We start from the raw sequence: 19,533 nt of genomic DNA, 5'->3' as shown, positions 1-19,533 counted from the left end.
CTGTTGAGTTCAAACCTAGCCTGGGCTATGTGAGACCCGGTCTGGGGAAAAAATGAAAAGGAAACACACATTTAGACAGATTTGCCTATGTCGCAAAGGAGGCAGCTCTAACCTGCAGTTCGCATGTCACAGGGTGCCGTCCGTATTTCTCCAGCCTTAGGCTCTGCATTAGAGTAAGGCAGAGAGCAAAGCAGGCGATGTCAAAGCGTCCAGAAGCCTCACTGCCTGGCCTCAGACCTCAGCCTGCCATCTACTAACTGAATACATTAAAAAAAAAACAAAAAAAAAACCTCAGATTCCCAGGCCTCAGTTTCCCCATTTATGCCCCTCTTAACTTATACAATGAAGTACTCAGAAAAATATCTGCCACATTTGGTGCTTGTGGTGACTGGAATATTCTTGGCCCGAGAAGTCACACTATTGGAGGTGCGGCCTTGTTGGAATGGATGTGGCCTTGTTGGGGGAAGTGCGTCTTTGTGTAGGCGGGCTTTAAGGTCTCCTAGTGCTCAAGCTCCGCCCAGTGTCGAAGAGAGCCTCCTCCTGTCCTTAGATTAAGGCATAGTACTCTCAGCTCCTCCTGCACTAGGTCTGCCTGTGCACCACCATGCTTCCCGCCAGGATATAATGGACTAAACCTCTGAAACTGTAAGCCAGTCCCTATTACATGTTTTCCTTTAAAAGCATTGCCTTGGTCATGGTGTCTCTTCTTGTCAATGAAAACCTAACTAAGACAGTGCTCAGTAAATGGAGAGAGTTCCTATCACATTTGCTAGCCTGCCACTTCTGGCTGGATGGGTCAGGCCATAAACTTACTTTGTGTATACTGATGGTATGTATGTGTATGTGTATGTATGTGTGGTATGTGTGTGTGTGTGTGTGTATATATATATATATATATATATATATATATATATATATATATAATATATATATATTCCTCTTATTCCTCTGTTCTCCACCACTCTGCTTTTGGTGTGTCTGTGTGTCTGTGTGTCTGTGTCTGTCTGTCTGTCTGTGCACAGGTATTCAGGTGCACACAGAGAGACCAGAGGAGGAACCTGGGTGTCCGGGTGTACCACTCTCTGCTTTGTTCCCGCCCAGTGATTCTGGAGCTAGGCTGATGACTAGCAAACTCTAGTGACCCTCCTTTCTCTGTGTCCCGTAGTGCTGAATCACCGCAGATTTGAACTCATGTCCTCCTGCTAGTGCAGCAAGCACTCTTTCCCACTGCACTGTTTTCTCAACGGGGATCTTAAAGTTTGGTGAGAAGTTCAGGTGGGACCATCCATCACTGAAAAAATCACAAACACATAGGGAAGACATAGGTGGTATTTATTTCAAGCACCCTACATCAATCAGTATTATAGTACTATAATATAGTATCTGTAGTACTATAGAACTGGTATGACTATATATTACAAGGAGGATTTACTAAAGACAGGCTGGGGAATCCAACAGTGGCCATCTGCATGCTGGAGAGCCTGAGAACCAGGGAACTGGTCAGTCTCAAGAGTCTGGATACTTTAGAAGTCCCAATCTGGTGCCTGAGGCCTGGAAGATTCCCAGAGGACAAATGGTCCTCAGTTCATGTGGGAAGTCTAAACAAATTGGTCAGGGAAGGGTGGTAGCAACGAAAGAGCAGATACACTCAGCAGCAAGGCACAAAGGTTGGCAGGCAAAGCGCTGCTTTCCCCTACAATTGCTTTCTATCTGGACTGCTGGAAGGCACTGCCCACCCTGGAGGGATCCTCTCTCTCTCTCTCTCTCTCTCTCTCTCTCTCTCTCTCTCTCTCACACACACACACACACACACACACACACATACACACACACAGCTCCCACTTGGTTCATTCTTCCTGGAAATGCCCTCACACCTCCATTCAGAGGCATGACTCTTCGTTGATTCCAGAGACAAGATTAACCATCACACACACATGCTAAGTCATATGGCAATAACTCTATCAAGCAGGCAATGTGGCCTTTGAGAGTTTTGGGTTGTAATGGCATCTGGTGATAGCAGATGCCGTCTGGGGGACCCGGTAACCTGGGTGTTATTACAGACAGCACTTCAGACCACAGATGCTGTAGGGAAGGACCAACAGTTCCTGAAGATCCAGGCTGTTGCTGGGGTGGAGAGGAAACCCTCTGTTTGCCCAAATGTCTGGAAAGGATGTTCCCAGAGCTCAGGCGCCAGGGCGGCCTTCTAAGTGGGTACACTCATCTGCAGCTCCCTAATGGAAACGGGCTCTTGCATTTCCCAAAGAGATTAACAGCATGAAACAGCACCGGAGCCTGGAGGGGGGAAACACTTGCTTATTTGCGTGATAATTGTTTTACTATAGAGAGCTCAGAACGGTCAGAAGCCTCCTTTGGGGTTTGTGGCACTACCTGAGTCTAGCCATCTGCCCCCTACTTGGCAGCCGGCTCCTCACACCCTTGAATCCTGTTAAGGCAGTCTTCACACTCCTAATCTTCAGAACTGCACCGTTGCCAGACCCAGACCTCAGACTCGCTCCCGTCAACACCCATCAGAAGGCCCCAGCCAGCCAGGACCCAATACTAACCTTGAACGGTTTTTGTTGTTATTTTGTTTTGTTTTGTTGAGAACCCTGCTATAGCATTTCTGGGTTCCCAGACCTCCAGTAGATAAGCTTTAAACCTATAGCCACACACTGCAGGCTAAGTGTGGGGGTTTCCTGGAACCCTTAGACTGCTTCTGGGGTCTCTGGGGGCGGGGCTCCAAACAGTCATCAGAGCTTAACAGCGCAGTGTCCTGCTGATGGCCTCACTTCAGGGACCTTTGCACCCTCAGGGAGGCTGATTCCTTTGCTTGTCTGCTATCAGCACAGCCCATTGAAAGGTTTGCCTTGAACGTCAAGACAAAGCCCTAGACAGCTGTTCCAGCTCTCAGGGTCAGACTTCGAGGAGTGGGAACCCTTCCAAGGCTCGTTGCCCATGGCTGTGTGGTCTCACCCGGTCCTCTGTCTATCGTTCCTCCAGCCGACTTTCTAGGCATGGGGAGAATGAACTCAGGGAAGCCTGCACGGGCCTCTCATCGCACATTTTAATCTTCCCTTCGGATCGAAGTCCCTCGTGCTTGGCCCTGCTCTCTTCAGTGCCCTTATTATCATAATTCACCCATCACCTTAAAAACAGGGCTTCTCTCGAGCCACATTCTCCTCCTCCTCTTCAGTAAGCATATTCACTCTTTGCAAACACACACCGCAGCCTCCTGACCCTGGCTCGCTGAAATCCCACCCGCTAATGCTTCTGATCCAGCTGCGACCATAATTACATAAGAAGCCTTATCCTCAGAAACGCTCTCAGCCCTGAACACCATCCATCATTATTCTCTGAAAATGCAAGAACTATTCCACAGCTGCCTCTCCCACGGAGGATGCGCAGGAAAGAGACCGCCGCCGCGGTCCAGCGAACGAGTCTCTCTGGCTGTCAGGGTGAGGAGCGGATGTTAATTTTTATGTTCAGCACACTAGGGTGCAGGGCCTGCTAATGATGCCACATTTATTGGAGGGAAAATAATAGGAAGGTACAAACAGAAGCCCGAGGCTGAGGAGTTTTCTCTCGGTAATAGCTCAGTGTGGAAAGTGGATTGGAGATAGAAAATAATAACCCAGATTTCCTGCAGTTAGGGACAAATGACATTGTGGTTTCCATACATTATCTACTGAGTCTACACAGTGACTGTCCCAGATAAATATTCTGCTCATTCTGTTTCAGACACAGAGGGGTCAGGGGTTAAGGGTAGCCCTGCAGCAAAAAAAAAAATCCTCTTCTATGAAAGGGAGGGACCCTACTGTGCTAGACAACCACAAGGATTGTTCCAGGACCAAGTCCTCAGATAAATAGCATACTGTCTGCAGATAACCTGTGCTTCCTCTCTACGTACTAAAAGTCATGTCTAGATGACTGCCTGTACTTGATCCGGGGTAGACATTTTTATATGTGGCGGTCATCCTGTGTCTACTTGATCACCACTATCATGGGGGGTTTTCTTGAGTTTTTAAAGGACTTATAAAATTTCTACTTATAGGTATATCTGTGTGTATGTGTGTATGTGTGTGCGTGTGTGTATGTGTGTGTGTGTGTGGTGTGTGTGTGTGTGTGTGCGCGCGTGCGCGTGCAGGTGCCATCAGAACACATCAGGGACATCTTGCCCTGTAACTCCTCAAAAAACATGCCCAGTCTCACCTTCCTACACAGGCTGAAATCTACCATGGAGGACTAAATTGATACAGGCCTAGAATAGAAAGGTCTCTACATGTGGTGCCAAATGCTATACATTGATTCTCTGTGTGCATCTGTGTGCTCCTGTGTGTGGAGGTAAGCTATCAGTGTCAGGTGTCATGCCTTAGACTCTGTCCACCTTGTCTTTCTAGCCTGAGGCTTGCTGATTTGACAAGTTATCTCCACGTCTCCAGAACTGAGGTAACAGGCATGCCACCTGTTTACCCTTGGCTTTCTATGTGGGTGCTGGGTTTGAACTCAGGTCCTCAGGCTTGAACAGTAAGAACATTTCTTATCGAGCCTTCTTCTCACCATGAATGTTTTCAGCATTCCCACTGAGAGCATAGACATCAAGAGTTACACGGGGTAGGGACATGGCCAAAGTAAGCAAAGAACGGGACTGGGTTGGAACCCAGATTACTGGCCTCTGGTCTGGTACTCCTGGAGAGAGAAACAAGGATCTCACACATGACTACCAAGAGCCACCCAGCCACACCCCCAGCCCCTTCCTGGGGGATTCTAGGAGCTCTACCACTGAGCCACACCCCCAGCCCCTCACTGGGGGATTCTAGGCAGGGGCTCTACCACTGAGCCACGCCCCCAGCCCCTCACTGGGGGATTCTAGGCAGGGGCTCTACCACTGAGCCACACCCCAGCCACTCACTGGGGGATTCTAGGCAGGGGCTCTACCACTGAGCCACGCCCCCAGCCCCTCACTGGGGGAATCTAAGCAGGGGCACTACCACTGAGCCATGCCCCTAGCCCCTCCCTGGGGGATTCTAGGCAGGTGGTGTACCACTGAGATTTCTGTGTCTTTTAATCAGATATTCAGTCTTACTTTATTGCCCTAGCTAGCCTTGAACTCATTCTGTAGGCCAGGCTGGCTGAAGCTTTCAGTCATCCTGCCTCAGCCTCCTGAGTAGCTATGACTGCAGACTGGTTCAGTGGACCTAGACTATGCCTTTTTTTTTAATAAGAAAAGAAGCTTAAATCTAGAAGCTTACCCCCCCTAAAAAAAAAATACTGATAATAAATACTGATTCCATGACTAGAGATACAGTTTGCAGCTAGAAAATCTTAGAATTGTGGGGCTTGAGAGATCTCAGTGGTTAAGAACGTTTGCTTGTGGCTCTTGAAGAGGATCTGAGTTCAATTCCAGGAACCCATGGATGGCTCCTAACTGTAACCTCAGCTCCAAGAAATCTGATGCTCTGTTCCGAACGCCAAGAGTACATGCACACCCATGGCATAAACCTGCACACGTCCACGTAGATTGCCATTTTAAAAAGACATCTTAAGAAAAAACAAAAGGGCTTTAAAGTTGTGTCATTCTCCCGTTCAGTGAAAAATGCAGGAAGTGTAACATTTGTGCTTCCCTGGAGGATCTGACATTACAGTTACCTGTTCCATGCTGGACTATTGCAGAAAATATTTCATCTCAATCTGGAGCCTCTACCCACCCGCCTTTGATCATTCAGTTCCCCGATTGAAGACACACAGCTTATATTATTTACATTAGCCTTAGTCCGCGCTAGAGCTGGGCAGAGATATATACACTCCATGTTATTAGAATCTACTTTTCCTATCAATACACCAGCATTATTACTTACTGTGTTTTATCTGGTCTGTTCTTAACCCCCGTTGGCCAGCTCTCCTGGCCATGCTTTCTCAACTTCTAACCCATGGTGTCTTTCTTCTCTTTCCGCCTTCTTCTCACTCTCCTGGTGCTCTCCTCTGACCCCAAGGCTGGGAACACCAGGCTCCACCTATCTCAATTCTGCTCAGCTATGGGCTGTAGGCATCTTTATTTGCCAGTCAGAAATAATATGAGGTCAAGGTCAAATAGCATCACTTAGGTCTACTGTGTAAACGCTCTCATCTCTGGGGCAAACTGACCTTGGGAACCCACACTTAGCATTACAATATCTAGCAGCAGACCAGACCTCAACGCTGGACTCTGAGTAAGCATGCACCAGGTGCAGCTAACTCAATAGGCCTGATGTGGTTGGGCATCACCTGTTTTATGGCCAAGGTAAGGAAGGTTAAGTGTTGGTCCAAGGGACTCGGGCTGGGCCCGAGGCTTCTGAAGAACTGTGGCAGCATCGGTGGCTGATGGAAGGATGGGCCCTCAGGGAAGATCAAAACAAAACAAAACAACAACAAAAAAAACTTATGACAAAATGACTACAGGTGCAACAAACAGCCCAGAACAGCATCGGCCAGCTGTAAAGAGTGGATACCTGGGCTGTGGCTATTTTCTGGTCACATGTGTTGATGCAAAACAACAACAGACTTTGCTCTTACCTCAAAGGGAGATAGTTTATTCTGGAGCAAAATATCAAACTATGGGCATGGTCCAGGAACATGGATTTAGGTTGTCCCCGATTACACATTCCAATGTGTATGTGTTTATGGGGTTCTCCTAGCAACAGAGCAAAGAAAATCGTAAGTCAGGACAGTTTTCAAATGTGTTTGTGGGAACCTTGGGTAGCTGGGTTCCAGCAGAGCAGAGAAGTCACGGTCATAGGTCTCAGATGCTCTCTGATGACACGCTTAGCTTTGGGTATTTGTTGCAAGTCAAGGGGTCATTTGTACATTTCAGGGGGCTTACCTAATCATCCCAAGCTGCTAGGCATGGAGGTAGGCAGTAAATGCTATTTAGGAGCTGAGCTAGCCCAAGATAATTTTTCTGTAGACCTATGACCTCCAGCTATTGATAAACATTGATGGTCTAATGAGTTATCAACCTTGGAGAATGTTTGACAACATTGACAAGGGGGACACTTTTTTTCTTGGGAATGTTAGTTAACCCATGGAATCAAGACACAAGGCAAGTCTGTGCTTGCACTGTGCCTGTGAGCTGCAGCCTCTTGTCTGGAGCATAGGGAGCCTCCAACAGCCTTTGACATGTGGCCTGTGGTACCTCCTTCAAGTTCAACAGACAGAGATGTGCCTGTGGGCGTCACTTTTCACATATCTAACAGTAGGGAACTTACAGAGCCAGGTTCTGTCTCAGATGTGTATCCTCTGCAGAGCTGTGAAAGGCTATTTTTGCCAGGAAATCCTCTCACAGAAGGGACTGCAGGGTGCAGGGCCTAAGCTGGTGTGTCCACCCTCAGGGCCTCATGAGCTTCAAGATAGCTGCGAGAGTGACCCAAAAAGCACAAGCTTCCTTAAAACATTACAAATGGTTTTATCGTATTATTGTTTTCAAGCTCTCAAAAATATTGCCTGTTGTACACATTCCACCCCATCCCCCCACTTCCTCTTTCTTCTTCCCTTTCCCTTTCATGGGTCTCCTTTATCCCCTAGACAGCTTTCCTTCTACATATGTGCATTTGCATGTATGGATGTATATATCATTTCATGTCTCTATATAAAACCTAAGAACCACAAACAATGTCTCATTTGTGAGTTCTCAGTATGATAGGTGCCTTTCATGACTGTCTTCAGTTAAATCCATTTTTTTCTGAAAACAACACAACCTCATTATAGTTCCACACATGCCTGTTGTGTGGAGCCAGAACTGTGGCTCAGTAGTTAATAGCACTTGTGGAGGACCTGGGCTTGATTCCCAGCACCACACTGAGTACCTTATAACTGCTGTAACTCCAGTTCAAGGGGATCTGGTGCCCTCTTGTGGCCTCTGTGGATGTTACATACACTTGGTGCACAGACAGCCAAGGAAGAACATACATAGAAATTAATTTGTTTTTAATGGCACCACACAGGCAGTACGTCTTCCTTAATCATTCCTATGCTGCCAGATACCTGGATTGGCTCCACAGCCATGGCTGTCTGAACAGTGCCAGATGCAAGACAGATGTGTAAGTGTCTTTATCAATGTGGAGGCTTTAGGGTAAATGCCCAGGCATGTTTTGGCTGGGTGGTGATTTTCCGTAACTTGATTGCACGGTCCTCAAGCATGAACTCTGTCTATGACAGCTTCTATCACCGTGCTGAAAGGCTGAACATTGCCTGGAAGCAAGCAAGAGCCAAAAGGGGGTGTCTTTTTTTTCTGGAAGTGTAGTTGGTTCTTTTTGAAAAAAGAAAAGCAAGATAGACCTGGGGTAGGGCGTCCACCATCAGCAACCCCGGGCAAACCATAACCTTTCCAGCTGCCTTGCCCCTGTGTGTTTGACCTGCTGGGGACTGCTGTTGTTAGCATTCACTGGGGCAAGACTGTAGGAACCATGTCCTGGGAAGACTGGCCAGCCATCTCTAGGTTGCAGTCCTTGGTCAGTAAATAAGCAGGGGGCTTGGATTAACTGCTGGAAGCCTTAGGACACTTGGTCTCCATGGCAGGGAGAAAAGCTGGCCCATCAGAGACAAGAAGTAGCCATAATGGCCACTCAGGGCCCGAGGTCAGCTCCTCATACACACCGTTCATTGATCTGGACAGGGCTAAGGATTGTGTCGCCTGGTCGATATGGCAATGATAGCCATCCTACCGATGGCCCTCGGTGACTGGGTCTGAAGATGAGGGTACGCTCAGTCTGACCTCTGTGTGGGTGTGTCCTCCTGGTCTCCTATGGAGGACTGGAGGAGATGTACCAGACAGTTAGGGAAATAGCTTAGCAGTTTAGAAACCCCCTAGAGCCAAAGGCTAGACCAGGAGGACCAAGAGTAGCAGAAGTACTACCTGAGGGCATGCAGGGGACTGACCAAGCCATGCACTAGGTGGAGCCATGCCTCCACAGCAGGGGCCCCATGCTGGTCCCTGCGGAGGGCCCCACTCACAGGGCAGAGCTGTGGAGGGCCCGCTCAGCCCGATGCCTTCCTTTCTCCCTGCTGAGGCCCCATTGTTTAATGTGAACACTAGGGCTGTCATTAATTTTTTTTTTACATGTCACAGCACCCCATCCATTCTGGTTTTAATCAGAAGCCCAGACCACACGTGGTCTGGAGCCCAGAAGGCAGTCTGCACCACAGCTCACGGTTGGGTCTGGGAAATTGGCAAGACTTCTTTTCGAAGCCAGCAGGCAGGCATCGGGGTTGCTTGGTTGGAGGGATTTGATCATTAATAATGTCTGATCAACCGTGACCCCTTCATAATCAGGGAACTCAGAGAGACACTGCAGAGCCAGCCAAACCCTGCCACTTTGGAGTTTTGGAAATTAAGGGGTATTCAGCTATTTAACGTAGAGCCTCCAAGCTCAGGAGGCCTGGCTGGGGAGACTGGGTGGCTGGAATTGTGGAGGATGAGGGCGTGGAGAAGGCTGTGGCAGGAGGAACCTGGGAAGGGGGTGGTGGATAATGCAGCCATGTGTAACCATGCAGTGATCCTGCTGCAACAAGCAGCGTGAAATAGTCTGCTCAGGGCAGGTCTGGCCTCTCCTGCTGGGTTGAAGGGAAGGGCTGCACCGTAGGAAGGGAGATGGAAGGGGTTGGAAGAGCCAGAAGCAAGGGCTCATGACAACCTCCCGTGGGGAAGAGTGCGGAGTCCGGGTCTGGTGTGCACAGCATCCCGAGGAAAGATGAAGCTGTGTTCACATCTTGTTCCCGTGAAGGATGAACTGTGAGACACGTTTCACAGAGGACTGAGCTCAGACAGCTGTACTCATCGCCAAGGCTGTGACCTCCCTATCAACATGCACCCAGCAGAGCTCTGGAAATCTGGAAAGAACAGAGAGAGGGAGAGCCTGAGTTTGGGTTTCCAATCTGGGCTGATTATGGGGTGTCGGGTGTCGGGAGTGTAGGTTTTCTGGGCAAGTAAAGAAATAAGTGGCTGATATGACCTCCCTGACTCCGTTCCCCACTCCCACAGGGTACCAGATCGCCTACCGCCTGGCCAGCGGTAGTCCTCACACCTTCACCACTGTTGAGGTGGGTGCCACGGTGCGGCAGTTCACAGCCACGGAGCTGGCCCCGGAGTCTGCGTACATCTTCAGACTGTCTGCTAAGACAAGACAGGGCTGGGGGGAGCCCCTAGAGGCCACAGTTATCACCACTGAGAAGAGAGGTAAGTCCCCAGGCCCAAGTCTGACTGTGGCCCGCAGGGCACACAGCAGTCTTCTCAACCCCACTCTTCCCCACAGGGCCTAGAAGCCTGGGCAAGACAGGGAGCTGGGCAGATTGTGTGTGTGTGTGTGTGTGTGTGTGTGTGTGTGTGTGTGTGTATGTATGTGTGTATGCATGTGTGTGTGCATGTGTGCATGTGTGCGGGTGTGTGTGTTCAGTGTGTGTGCGGGTACTCATGCACATGCATGTGCATCTGTGTGGAGGCCGGAGATGGGGGTGTCTTTGCCCCAACACTCTCCACCTTTTTTTCCCTTTTTTGAGACAGTGTGTCATTGAGCCCAGAGGCAGCCCTTTGGGCTTGGTTAGCTAGCCAGCAAGCTCCAGGGGATCCAGCTGTCTCCAGATCCCCAGTTTAAGACATGGGCCACGGGGTCTTTAATACAGTTCCTCATGCTGTGGTGACCCCTCCCCACAACCATTAAATTATTTTTGTTGCTACTTCATAACTGTAATTGTGCTGCTTCTGCCTATTTTAATGTAAATATCTGTGGTTTCCTATGGTCTTAGGTGACCCCTGTGAAAGGGTTGTTCAGGCCCCAAAGGGTCTTGGCTTACCCTCTAGTAAGTATGAGCCCTTGAAGTCACTGGCTGCTGTCTGATGCTTAAAGCTGTGTCTCCCTAGTGGGCATATTCACAGTAGGTGTTGTCTGAGTAGCTGTCCCCCCGGCCACTGTCCTTTGGAGACACCTACCCTGGCCTGTGCTGGGGGCCAGGTGTGTGGTGTACCTTGTACGTGGCTCTTACCAAAGCCCAGTCAGGAGCATCCTGATTTCACAGAAGAGGAGGATGGGAAACTGAGGCACTTTTATTGACTTACACTAATGCGGCTGTCGCAGACCAGCACCTCCTGTGAGAGTCTGGGTTGGACCTACCTCACCCACAGCGTGAGCCTCACCCTAGAGCAGCAGTTCTCAGCCTTCCTAATGCTGCGACCCTTAAACACAGTTCCTCATGCTGTGGTAAACCATTCACGTGTTTTGTGGCCACTTCATAACTGCAGTTTTGCTAGTGTTATGAATCGTAATGTAAATATGTGATATGTAGGGAGCACAACCCAGAGGTTGGGAACCAGCACTCTAGAACCTTCCGCCGAAGCCCGATGGGACTCTCTTCAGAAGTGATGCCTCCAGGCATAGGTGGTATGCTGATAACCTTTCCTGAGGAAGCATAAACCAACTGTGACCACATAGGGCACAGCCAACAGACTAGTGTGAGGATGCCACCAAGATCCTGCTTGGAGAACTGGAGAGGTTATTGGGTCTGCTTACGATGTCCAAAGGGTGGGGGTTCACTTACAAGTGTGTGGGTGCCCCCCAAAAGCTGCATCACACATAGTGATGACCTCATGGTGTCTCCCCTTTAGTCAGCCTGCTACTTCCTTATATTCCTAGCATCTACTAGGATCTCTTGCAGTTATGTGGGGTGAAGGAGGGAGTAATGGCTGGAATCCCAGGTGAGGGTCCATGACCTTCCTATCCTCCATCTATTAAGGAGTATCACTAGCTCTATCACCATTGCCATCCATATAGCTAATACTATATTATTCTGCTCAATTAGTTACTATAGCTACCAGCCCCCAAGATATCTCTACTCTAAAATAGCAATGTTGTACTCAGAAGAAAAAAAAAGCCATACAAGGGAGACTGCCTTCACAGCCAGACCCAGCAGTCCGGAAACTGGGCCAGAAGGGCTCGTGGGAAACACCCTGAGCTCAAGGCTCAGGACTGTGAGGCCTTGGGCAAACCATTCCCCTTTCTTTGCTTGGCACTGGCTTTGGAGGCCAGTGTGGGACACTTAGCACAGTGCCCGGGACAGCTGAGCGACTCTCCCTGTCATCAGCATAACTCTCAGGAGCTGCACTGGTGTGAGGCAAACGTTCAACCTATGTGAATGAGTGCCACTGTTGTATTTGTGATGGCGTTTACTACAAGATCTAAAACAGGCCATCTCAGGGAGCGAGGAGTCCAGCTCAGAGCACTTAAATCTAAGCAGAAGGAGGCTAGCACCGAGCTCCCTTCTTGCTCTGGTTGCCTCCAAGTATCTCAGCCTCTGCTCCCATCCCAGTTCTCACCAGAGCCACCTAAGGTTTCATCAGGGGGGGAAGCCAAGTCCCCGTCACAGGAGAAGCCCGCTGGGTGAAGAACATGCCCACACTGCCCTGAGACCCACTGTGTCTGCCCTGTGCACTGACAGTTATTCCTCGTTCATCTCTGCAGAGTGAGCGTCAGCTGGCAGAGAGAGAGTCAGGTCTCACCTCCCACACCCTGAACCAGGGAGCCCCCATCCATGATTGCAGCCTGGTCAGGCCACCTGCCTTCCAGGAGTCACCAAGCTGAGTGTACCCCGTTTCCAGGGTTTTCCCAGCTTCAGGCAGCCTGTGTTAGCCTCTCAGTACTATGACAAAATATTCCAGGAAAACGACATAAAAGAGGAAGGTTAATCTCAGCTCATATGTACTCAGAATATGGCTGTGGTAGCCAGGACTGCAGAGGTAGAGCGGAGCCTTTGTTACAGGACCCAGGCACTCCTGCAGAAGGTTTGAGCTTCACAGCAGGGAATTGTCAGCTCTCGGAGGTATGGGTCAGCCTCATCTCTCTAGGATAAAGATAGTCTTAGAGCAGGCAGGTACATCAAATGCTGATATAGCCCAGGCTAGCCTTGAACTCCAGATCCTCCTGCTTTTGCCTCTTTTTGTTGTTGTCATTGTTGTTGCTGCTGTTGTTGTTATCATGGTGGTGGTGGTGATGGTGGTTTGGTTTGGTTTTTCGAGACAGGGTTTCTCTGTGTAGCCCTGGCTGTCCTGGAACTCACTCTGTTGACAAGGCTGGCCTTGAACTCAGAGACCCACTTGCCTCTGCCCCCCAAGTGTTGGGATTAAAGGGATGTGCTGCCACCGCCAGGCATGCTTCTATTAAATGTTGGGGCTACAGGTGTATGCCATTATACCTAGTTATAGTCGGGTCCTGGACACCAAACCCATGCCTTATTCATGCTAGGCAAACACTAGGCCAGCTGAGCTGGAGGCTCAGCACATTTGGGAAGATGCTCTCTCTCTCTCTCTCTCTCTATCTCTCTCTCTCTCTGTCTCTCTGTCTGTCTCTCTCTTTCTCTGTCTGTCTCTCTCTGTCTGTCTTTCTGTCTCTCTCTGTCTGTCTCTCTGTCTCTGTCTCTGTCTCTCTCTCTCTCTCTCTCTCTGGAAGCAAGCTTCTGCCCCCTCCTTGCAGATGTGTTTTACTAGTGAGTTCCCCCCCCCCCCCCGCTGCTAACTGCCCCTCCTGTTAGCCAGGCACAGTGCAGGGCTTCCTTGCCACATCCCTTGTTGCCTCCATCACCTTTCAAGGTGATGCTCTCACTGGGACATTTGCAGGAGGATGAGCTTGAACTCAGAGAAGTGATGTCACCTTCAGTGCCTACAGCACCTGGCTCAGGGGACCAGGATCCTAAAGATGGGTGCTGGGAAGGCCCTCCAGGGATTGGAGCCTGCAGTCCGGTCTCCAAGCACTGGTGTTTTCAAGCACTGGTGACAGGGCCTTTGCTCCAAGACACTAAGAATGCCACCCTTGGCCCTTGCCTTCTTCCTTCCAGGGTCATGCATATGACTGTGTGTGTGTGTGTGTGTGTGTGACTGCATGCACACTTGGGTGTGCATGTTCATATGTGTACTTGTTTGTGTGAATATGTACTTGTGAGTGGGTGTTTGCATGCATGTGCAGGTTATACATGTGGGTTCATAGAGTTCGGCCTTGGGTGTCGTTCCTTGAGACACTCTCTTCCTTGTTCATGGAGACAGGGTTTCCCACTGGCTTGCCACTTGCTGATTTGGCTAACTGGCCAGCAAGCCACAGGGAGCCACCTGTCCCTACCTCCCCAGATTCGGAGCACATACCATTCCTCTGGGCTGCTTTGCACACAGGCTGTGGGGGTCCAACTTGGTCCTCATGCTTGTACCAGAATTACCTTACCAGCTGAGATATCTCTCCAGCCCATCAACATGTTGGAAGCAAAGGATGAAGGAGAAAGTTCTTCTAGGGCCCTTACAGACTTGAGTGGGATCCACAGGAACACATCAAACACCGTTCCGTGGTGAGCTAGTGCAGCCTGGCTATGCTGGCTCGTTGCTTATGCACAGGGTCACCACTCCCCACGCCAGCACCCAGCCTCTTAGGGCTGGAGAGCCTTGACTTCCCCCCAGGTCCTAATGGAAGACTTAGGGACGGGGAGCCAGAGCCATTTCCAGTGGCAGTGCAGCCGTAGCAGGCCTTTGAAAGTGAGAGGGAGCCCGGCTTTTTCTCAGGCCTGCAGAAATCAGGCTTCCAGCCAGCATGTGCATTCATAGCCAGGCCGGCTGATTGAACCAGATCGAAGTGCCTCTCACAGCCTCGTCACTGTGGGGCCCACGATCGATGGCTGCTTTATTACACGTCACACATTTTAATCAGAATCAATATTCCCCATGATAAACAATTAAACAATTATTTCTCTCTCTATGGAGTTCCTCTGTTGAAATCAATGGGGGACAGAAACACAATGCCAGGCACACGGTACCCATTCAAGGCCAAGGCTGGTCTCAGGCACCCTACATTCTAACCCTTCCACAAGGGTTCCCCACACCCCCACCCTGCACTTGCCTCCCGCCTCCCAAGAGATCCCAGTAGAGGCCTCTCCTGTCTTAGACTCAGGTTAACTATAAAAGAAAAGAAATTAGGTTTTAAGGATTTGCCAAGCTCCCAAATCAATGTGCACAGGAGGCCTGATGCTTTGAAAGAGCATCGCCTGAGATGTTGGCTGTCATCCCGACACACTCACCCTTGCGGTAGGGGCTGGGGCTGCTTTTGGAGGCCTATACTTCTGGCTGGTTCTGCTGTGTGACCAAGTCCTGCTCCCAAGTCAGACCTGACCTGGTGCTTCCAATGTCAGCTGTAAGACAACCTCCTCTCCCAAACCAGGGACTTGCTTTTCTTACTCCGTGTGCACAGCAGGGGAAGCACGCATGTGCATGTGTTCACATATATGAGACTGCATGTGTGAGTGCACATAGAAGTCAGAAGGCCAGTCTTGTGTGTTGGTGGTACCATCTACTCTGTTGATTAAGACAGAGTAGGTCTTAAGTAAGTCTTAACACAGGTCTCAATGGGACTTGAAATTCTCCCATTAGGTGAGGCTGTCTGGCCAGTAAGCACCCAGGGCTCTGCCTGTCTCCAGCTCTCTAGAGCTAGAATTAAAAGAATGCACCATTGCACCCCGATTTTTTCGGGGATCTGTTTTCCTGCTGAGCAAGGCCTACTCCGGACTTCCTTTCACTGTGCCTGTCCCACACAGGGGCTCCCATCCGCAGTCACCAGGGGGCAGCAAGGAATGGTCGCTCATGAGTCCCTGCTTTTCTCCTCCTCTGGTTGCAGAGAGGCCAGCGCCCCCCAGAGAGCTCCTGGTACCCCAGGCGGAAGTGACAGCACGTAGCCTGCGGCTCCAGTGGGTCCCTGGCAGCGACGGGGCCTCCCCGATCCGATACTTCACCGTGCAAGTGCGGGAGCTGCCCGGTGGAGAGTGGCAGACATACTCGTCATCCATCAGCCACGAGGCCACAGCCTGTGCGGTTGAGAGGTAGTGTGGCGTGGATGGTGGAGAGGTGGGGTAGGGAGCAGAAGGGGCAAGGGCAGGGGAGCAGAGGAGGAGGGGGGAGGGGAGGTGGGGGAGGGGCAGGGGAGGGGGAAAGCGGGGGAGGGGGGAGATAGAGGAGGCGAGGGAGAGGGGGAGGAGGGGTAAGGGGAGAAGGGGGTGTTGGGGAGGGTAAGGGAACAGGGGGAGTGGAGGGGAAGAGGGACAAGGGTGCAGGGGGAGCGGGGGAGGGGCTGAGGGGCGGGGACGCCACGGGAGGCGGAGGCGAAGCATTCAGTATTCATCAGTCTGAACCTGGAGTCTAAGTCATTTGTCTCCCTACTGCTACAAAAAAAAAAACCTAAAAAACAAAACAAAACAAACAAACAAACAAACAAACAAACCTGTTGAAAGCAGCCTAAGGGAGGAAGGGTCTATTCTGGCTCCCTGTTTGAGGCAGTCCCTCACGTTCTGAGGCCTCTAGTCATACTGCTTCCTGTCAGCAAGCTCCTCTCATTCTTTCTTCATTCAAGGACCCCAGACCCTGGAATGGTGCCAACCACACTCAAAGTGGGGCTCAGCACATCAGTTAACCCAATTTAGGTGATCCCCTGCAGCATTCCCCGAGGCCTTGACTCCAGGATGCTTCTAGAGTCTGTCAGGCTGGCAGTGGATGTTAACCATCACACTGGTTTACCCCCCTACCCACCCCCAGCTTGATCTAATATTTAAGTAGCAGGTGTCCTGTCCGACTGTTCCTACATCTTCACTATCGATGTGTATGAGACGCCTCTCCCCACCCCCTTGCCCCACCCCTCCCTCCCTCCACACCCATATCCCTCCTTCTTCTTTCATATCACAGTGTTCGGTTACCCTCCCCTCTCCACCCCAAAGCCTCCTTTTACCTTCTTATAGACCCCTTTATAATTCTCTGGCCTCTACCTGTACTCACTCCCTGATACACATGTGTAAAAGTTAGGAGATATGATCTGAGCACGACAGAGAACATGTCGAAGCGCTAACGGACAGATATTTTAAATTAATAAAAAAATTAATTTAAAGGTATTGGAAGAAAAACGGCCCCTACTCACCAGAGGGCCCCTACTCTGAAAGGCTCCACCATGGCCCTCTCCAGCTCACACAGTAGGTGTCTGTGTGTCCAAGGAGATGTCCTACTGAGAGCTAGCCCCCTATCTCTGTTGACACATCCCCTACCAAAGACCCCAAAATCGTCAGGGCTCCCCACATTCCAGATGTGCTACACCCAGGCCTAAGGACTTGGGAGGCAAGAAGAATGGGGGTCGAATCTGGGCTATGCTCCAGTACCCCCAAAGGTAGAGGCTGGGGAGGAGGTGGTGGGAAGGAGGTGGTGGACGTAAAGGCCAAAAAGACCCCTTCTCTTTGAGGTATAACAACTCCACCCCTTTGTCTTCCACATGGAAGACAAGATAAAAAGCTCAGTCTTGCTTTCCAAAGCATTCTGAGTATCCACAAACAACTGTGTTTGGTAAGGAGAGGGCCCTGTTTCAAGTCAGGCGGTTTCATTTAGTCCAGAGGAGACCTGTCAGTTTCCTAACAGGCAAGCACCGGAAGGGAAGCCTGTCTTAGACAGTATCCTGAGAGGCTGTTGTTGTCGGCTGTCATGGTATCACCCCTAATAATCCCAGCAGCTTAGTTTACTTCCATCTGCCACAGGAGATCGGCAATGGAAAGACAAGAGTTTAACTGTGGCGAGCTGGTGATCACTGCTCAAGTGACTGCAGTCCGGAGCACAGCATGAGGGTGGGATGCGAGCCGCTGGCATCGTCGTCGTCGTCATCGTTGTATATGCAGAACTTCTTACATTCCTAAGGCCGTGAATTTAGCCCTGGGTAGGGAACACTGAACTGTAGGCTGTGCCTCACTGTCTTAGTGAGGGTTTCCATTTCTGTGAACAGACACCACGACCAAAAGATAAAGCAGCAGACCAGGTGTCCTTTCATTGGGACCGCCTCACGGTTTCAGACACTTAGTCCATTGTCCTCGTGGGGGGAAGCATGGCAGTATACAGACCATCATGGGACTGGAGACAGAGCTGAGCCTACGGCTTAGTCTGAAGGCAGCAGAGTAAGACTGTGTCACTGGGTGTGGCTTGAGCACACAATGACAAAGCTCCGCCTCCACAATGACACACTTCAACAAGGCCACACCTTCTTTTTTTCTTTTTTCTTTTTTTTTATTCAATATATTCTTTATTTACATTTCAATGATTTCCCCTTTCCTTGATTCCCCCCTCCCCGAAAGGCCCATAAGCCCTCTTCCCTTCCCCTATTCCCCCATCCACCCCTTCCCACTTCCCTGTTCTGGTATTCCCTTACACTGCTGCACTGAGCCTTTCCAGAACCAGGGGCCTCTCCTTCCTTCTTTTTGGACATCATTTGATATGTGGATTGTGTCTTGGATATTCCAAGCTTCTAGGCTAATATCTGCTTATCAGTGAGTGCATACCATGAGTGTTCTTTTGAGACTGGGTTACCCCACTTAGGATGATGTTCTCCAGCTCCATCCATTTGTCTAAGAATTTCATGAATTCATTGTTTCTAATGGCTGAATAGTACTCCATTGTTTATATATCCCACATTTTTTGTATCCATTCCTCCATTGAGGGACATCTGGGTTCTTTCCAACTTCTGGCAATTATAAATAGGGCTGCTATGAACATAGTGGAACATGTATCCTTATTACATGCTGGGGAATCCTCTGGGTATATGCCCAGGAGTGGTATAGCAGGATCCTCCAGAAGTGTCGTGCCCAGTTTTCTGAGGAACCACCAGACTGATTTCCAGAATGGTTGTACCAGCTTGCAATCCCACCAGCAGTGGAAGGGTATTCCTCTTTCTCCACATCCTCAAAGCCATACCTTCTAATAATGCCACTTCCCATAGGCCAAGCATTCAAACACATGAGTCTATGGGGACCATATCTATTCAAACTATCACACCTGCCCACACCATAACTCTGTCTGAAGAGCTTTCTGTGGCAATGCATGTAAAACTCGCACATGGACATCCACAGTACTAACTCAGGCTGGACGATGTGACCATGGCTGCTGAGTTTGCAGAGCAGTGTGTGTGATAGAGTTTAGTCCCCGTGCTGTGAAGTCACCTCCTTTCCTGACTCTTGGATACTTAGAATCTTGGACACTGAGGAAACAGGTGTTAATCTCAAAACTGTGCCTTAACGTGACTTGTACAATATCAGAGTTTGGAAACAAGGCATACAGAATGTGCAATGGGCCAAGGGACACTTCCCATAGTGTGGATGAATTTCACTTCACCCACAGAGACAGGGGGAGAGAACTTTCCAGAAGGCAAAAAGGAAGTAGCATTTATTAATTGTCCACTATGTGCCAAGACTGTTAGATCGCTGATGGCAATTCAATGTTCGCAAATGGTCTCAGGGGCTCTGATTTCCATTTTTACAGATGAACCAAGTGAAACCCATAAAAATCAAATGACCCACCCTGATTGGTACCAATGGAACTACATTTAAATTCTGCTTGGCCAACCCCACAGGAGAGGCTCAGGTTACCCTGGAGAACTAAGGAAGGGTGTAGGGAAATTCAAAGAGCAGGTCTTTCTTTTCTTTGTCAGGGAGTCCTTGAGGCTGGCCTTGATGCAGAATTAACCCTGG

The 19,533-nt window shown here is 49.8% G+C and overlaps 1 protein-coding gene across 1 annotated transcript in view; it reads left to right on the top strand.

Annotated features, from left to right (window-relative positions):
• Nucleotides 1–19,533, top strand: part of Sdk1 (sidekick cell adhesion molecule 1) — a 1,012,579-nt gene that overhangs the window by 902,360 nt on the left and 90,686 nt on the right. Inside the window, exons 29-30 of the mRNA XM_052168081.1 lie at nucleotides 10,013–10,207; nucleotides 15,666–15,867. Of these exons, the coding sequence (XP_052024041.1) occupies nucleotides 10,013–10,207; nucleotides 15,666–15,867 (397 nt within the window). The remainder of the gene's footprint in view (nucleotides 1–10,012; nucleotides 10,208–15,665; nucleotides 15,868–19,533) is intronic.

This window comes from Apodemus sylvaticus, chromosome 22 (genome assembly GCF_947179515.1).
Source record: "Apodemus sylvaticus chromosome 22, mApoSyl1.1, whole genome shotgun sequence".
In the NCBI taxonomy this organism is placed as follows: Eukaryota; Metazoa; Chordata; class Mammalia; order Rodentia; family Muridae; genus Apodemus; species Apodemus sylvaticus.
The sequence above is the reverse complement of the archived record's forward strand: the minus strand, read 5'-3'. Positions and strand labels throughout refer to the sequence as shown.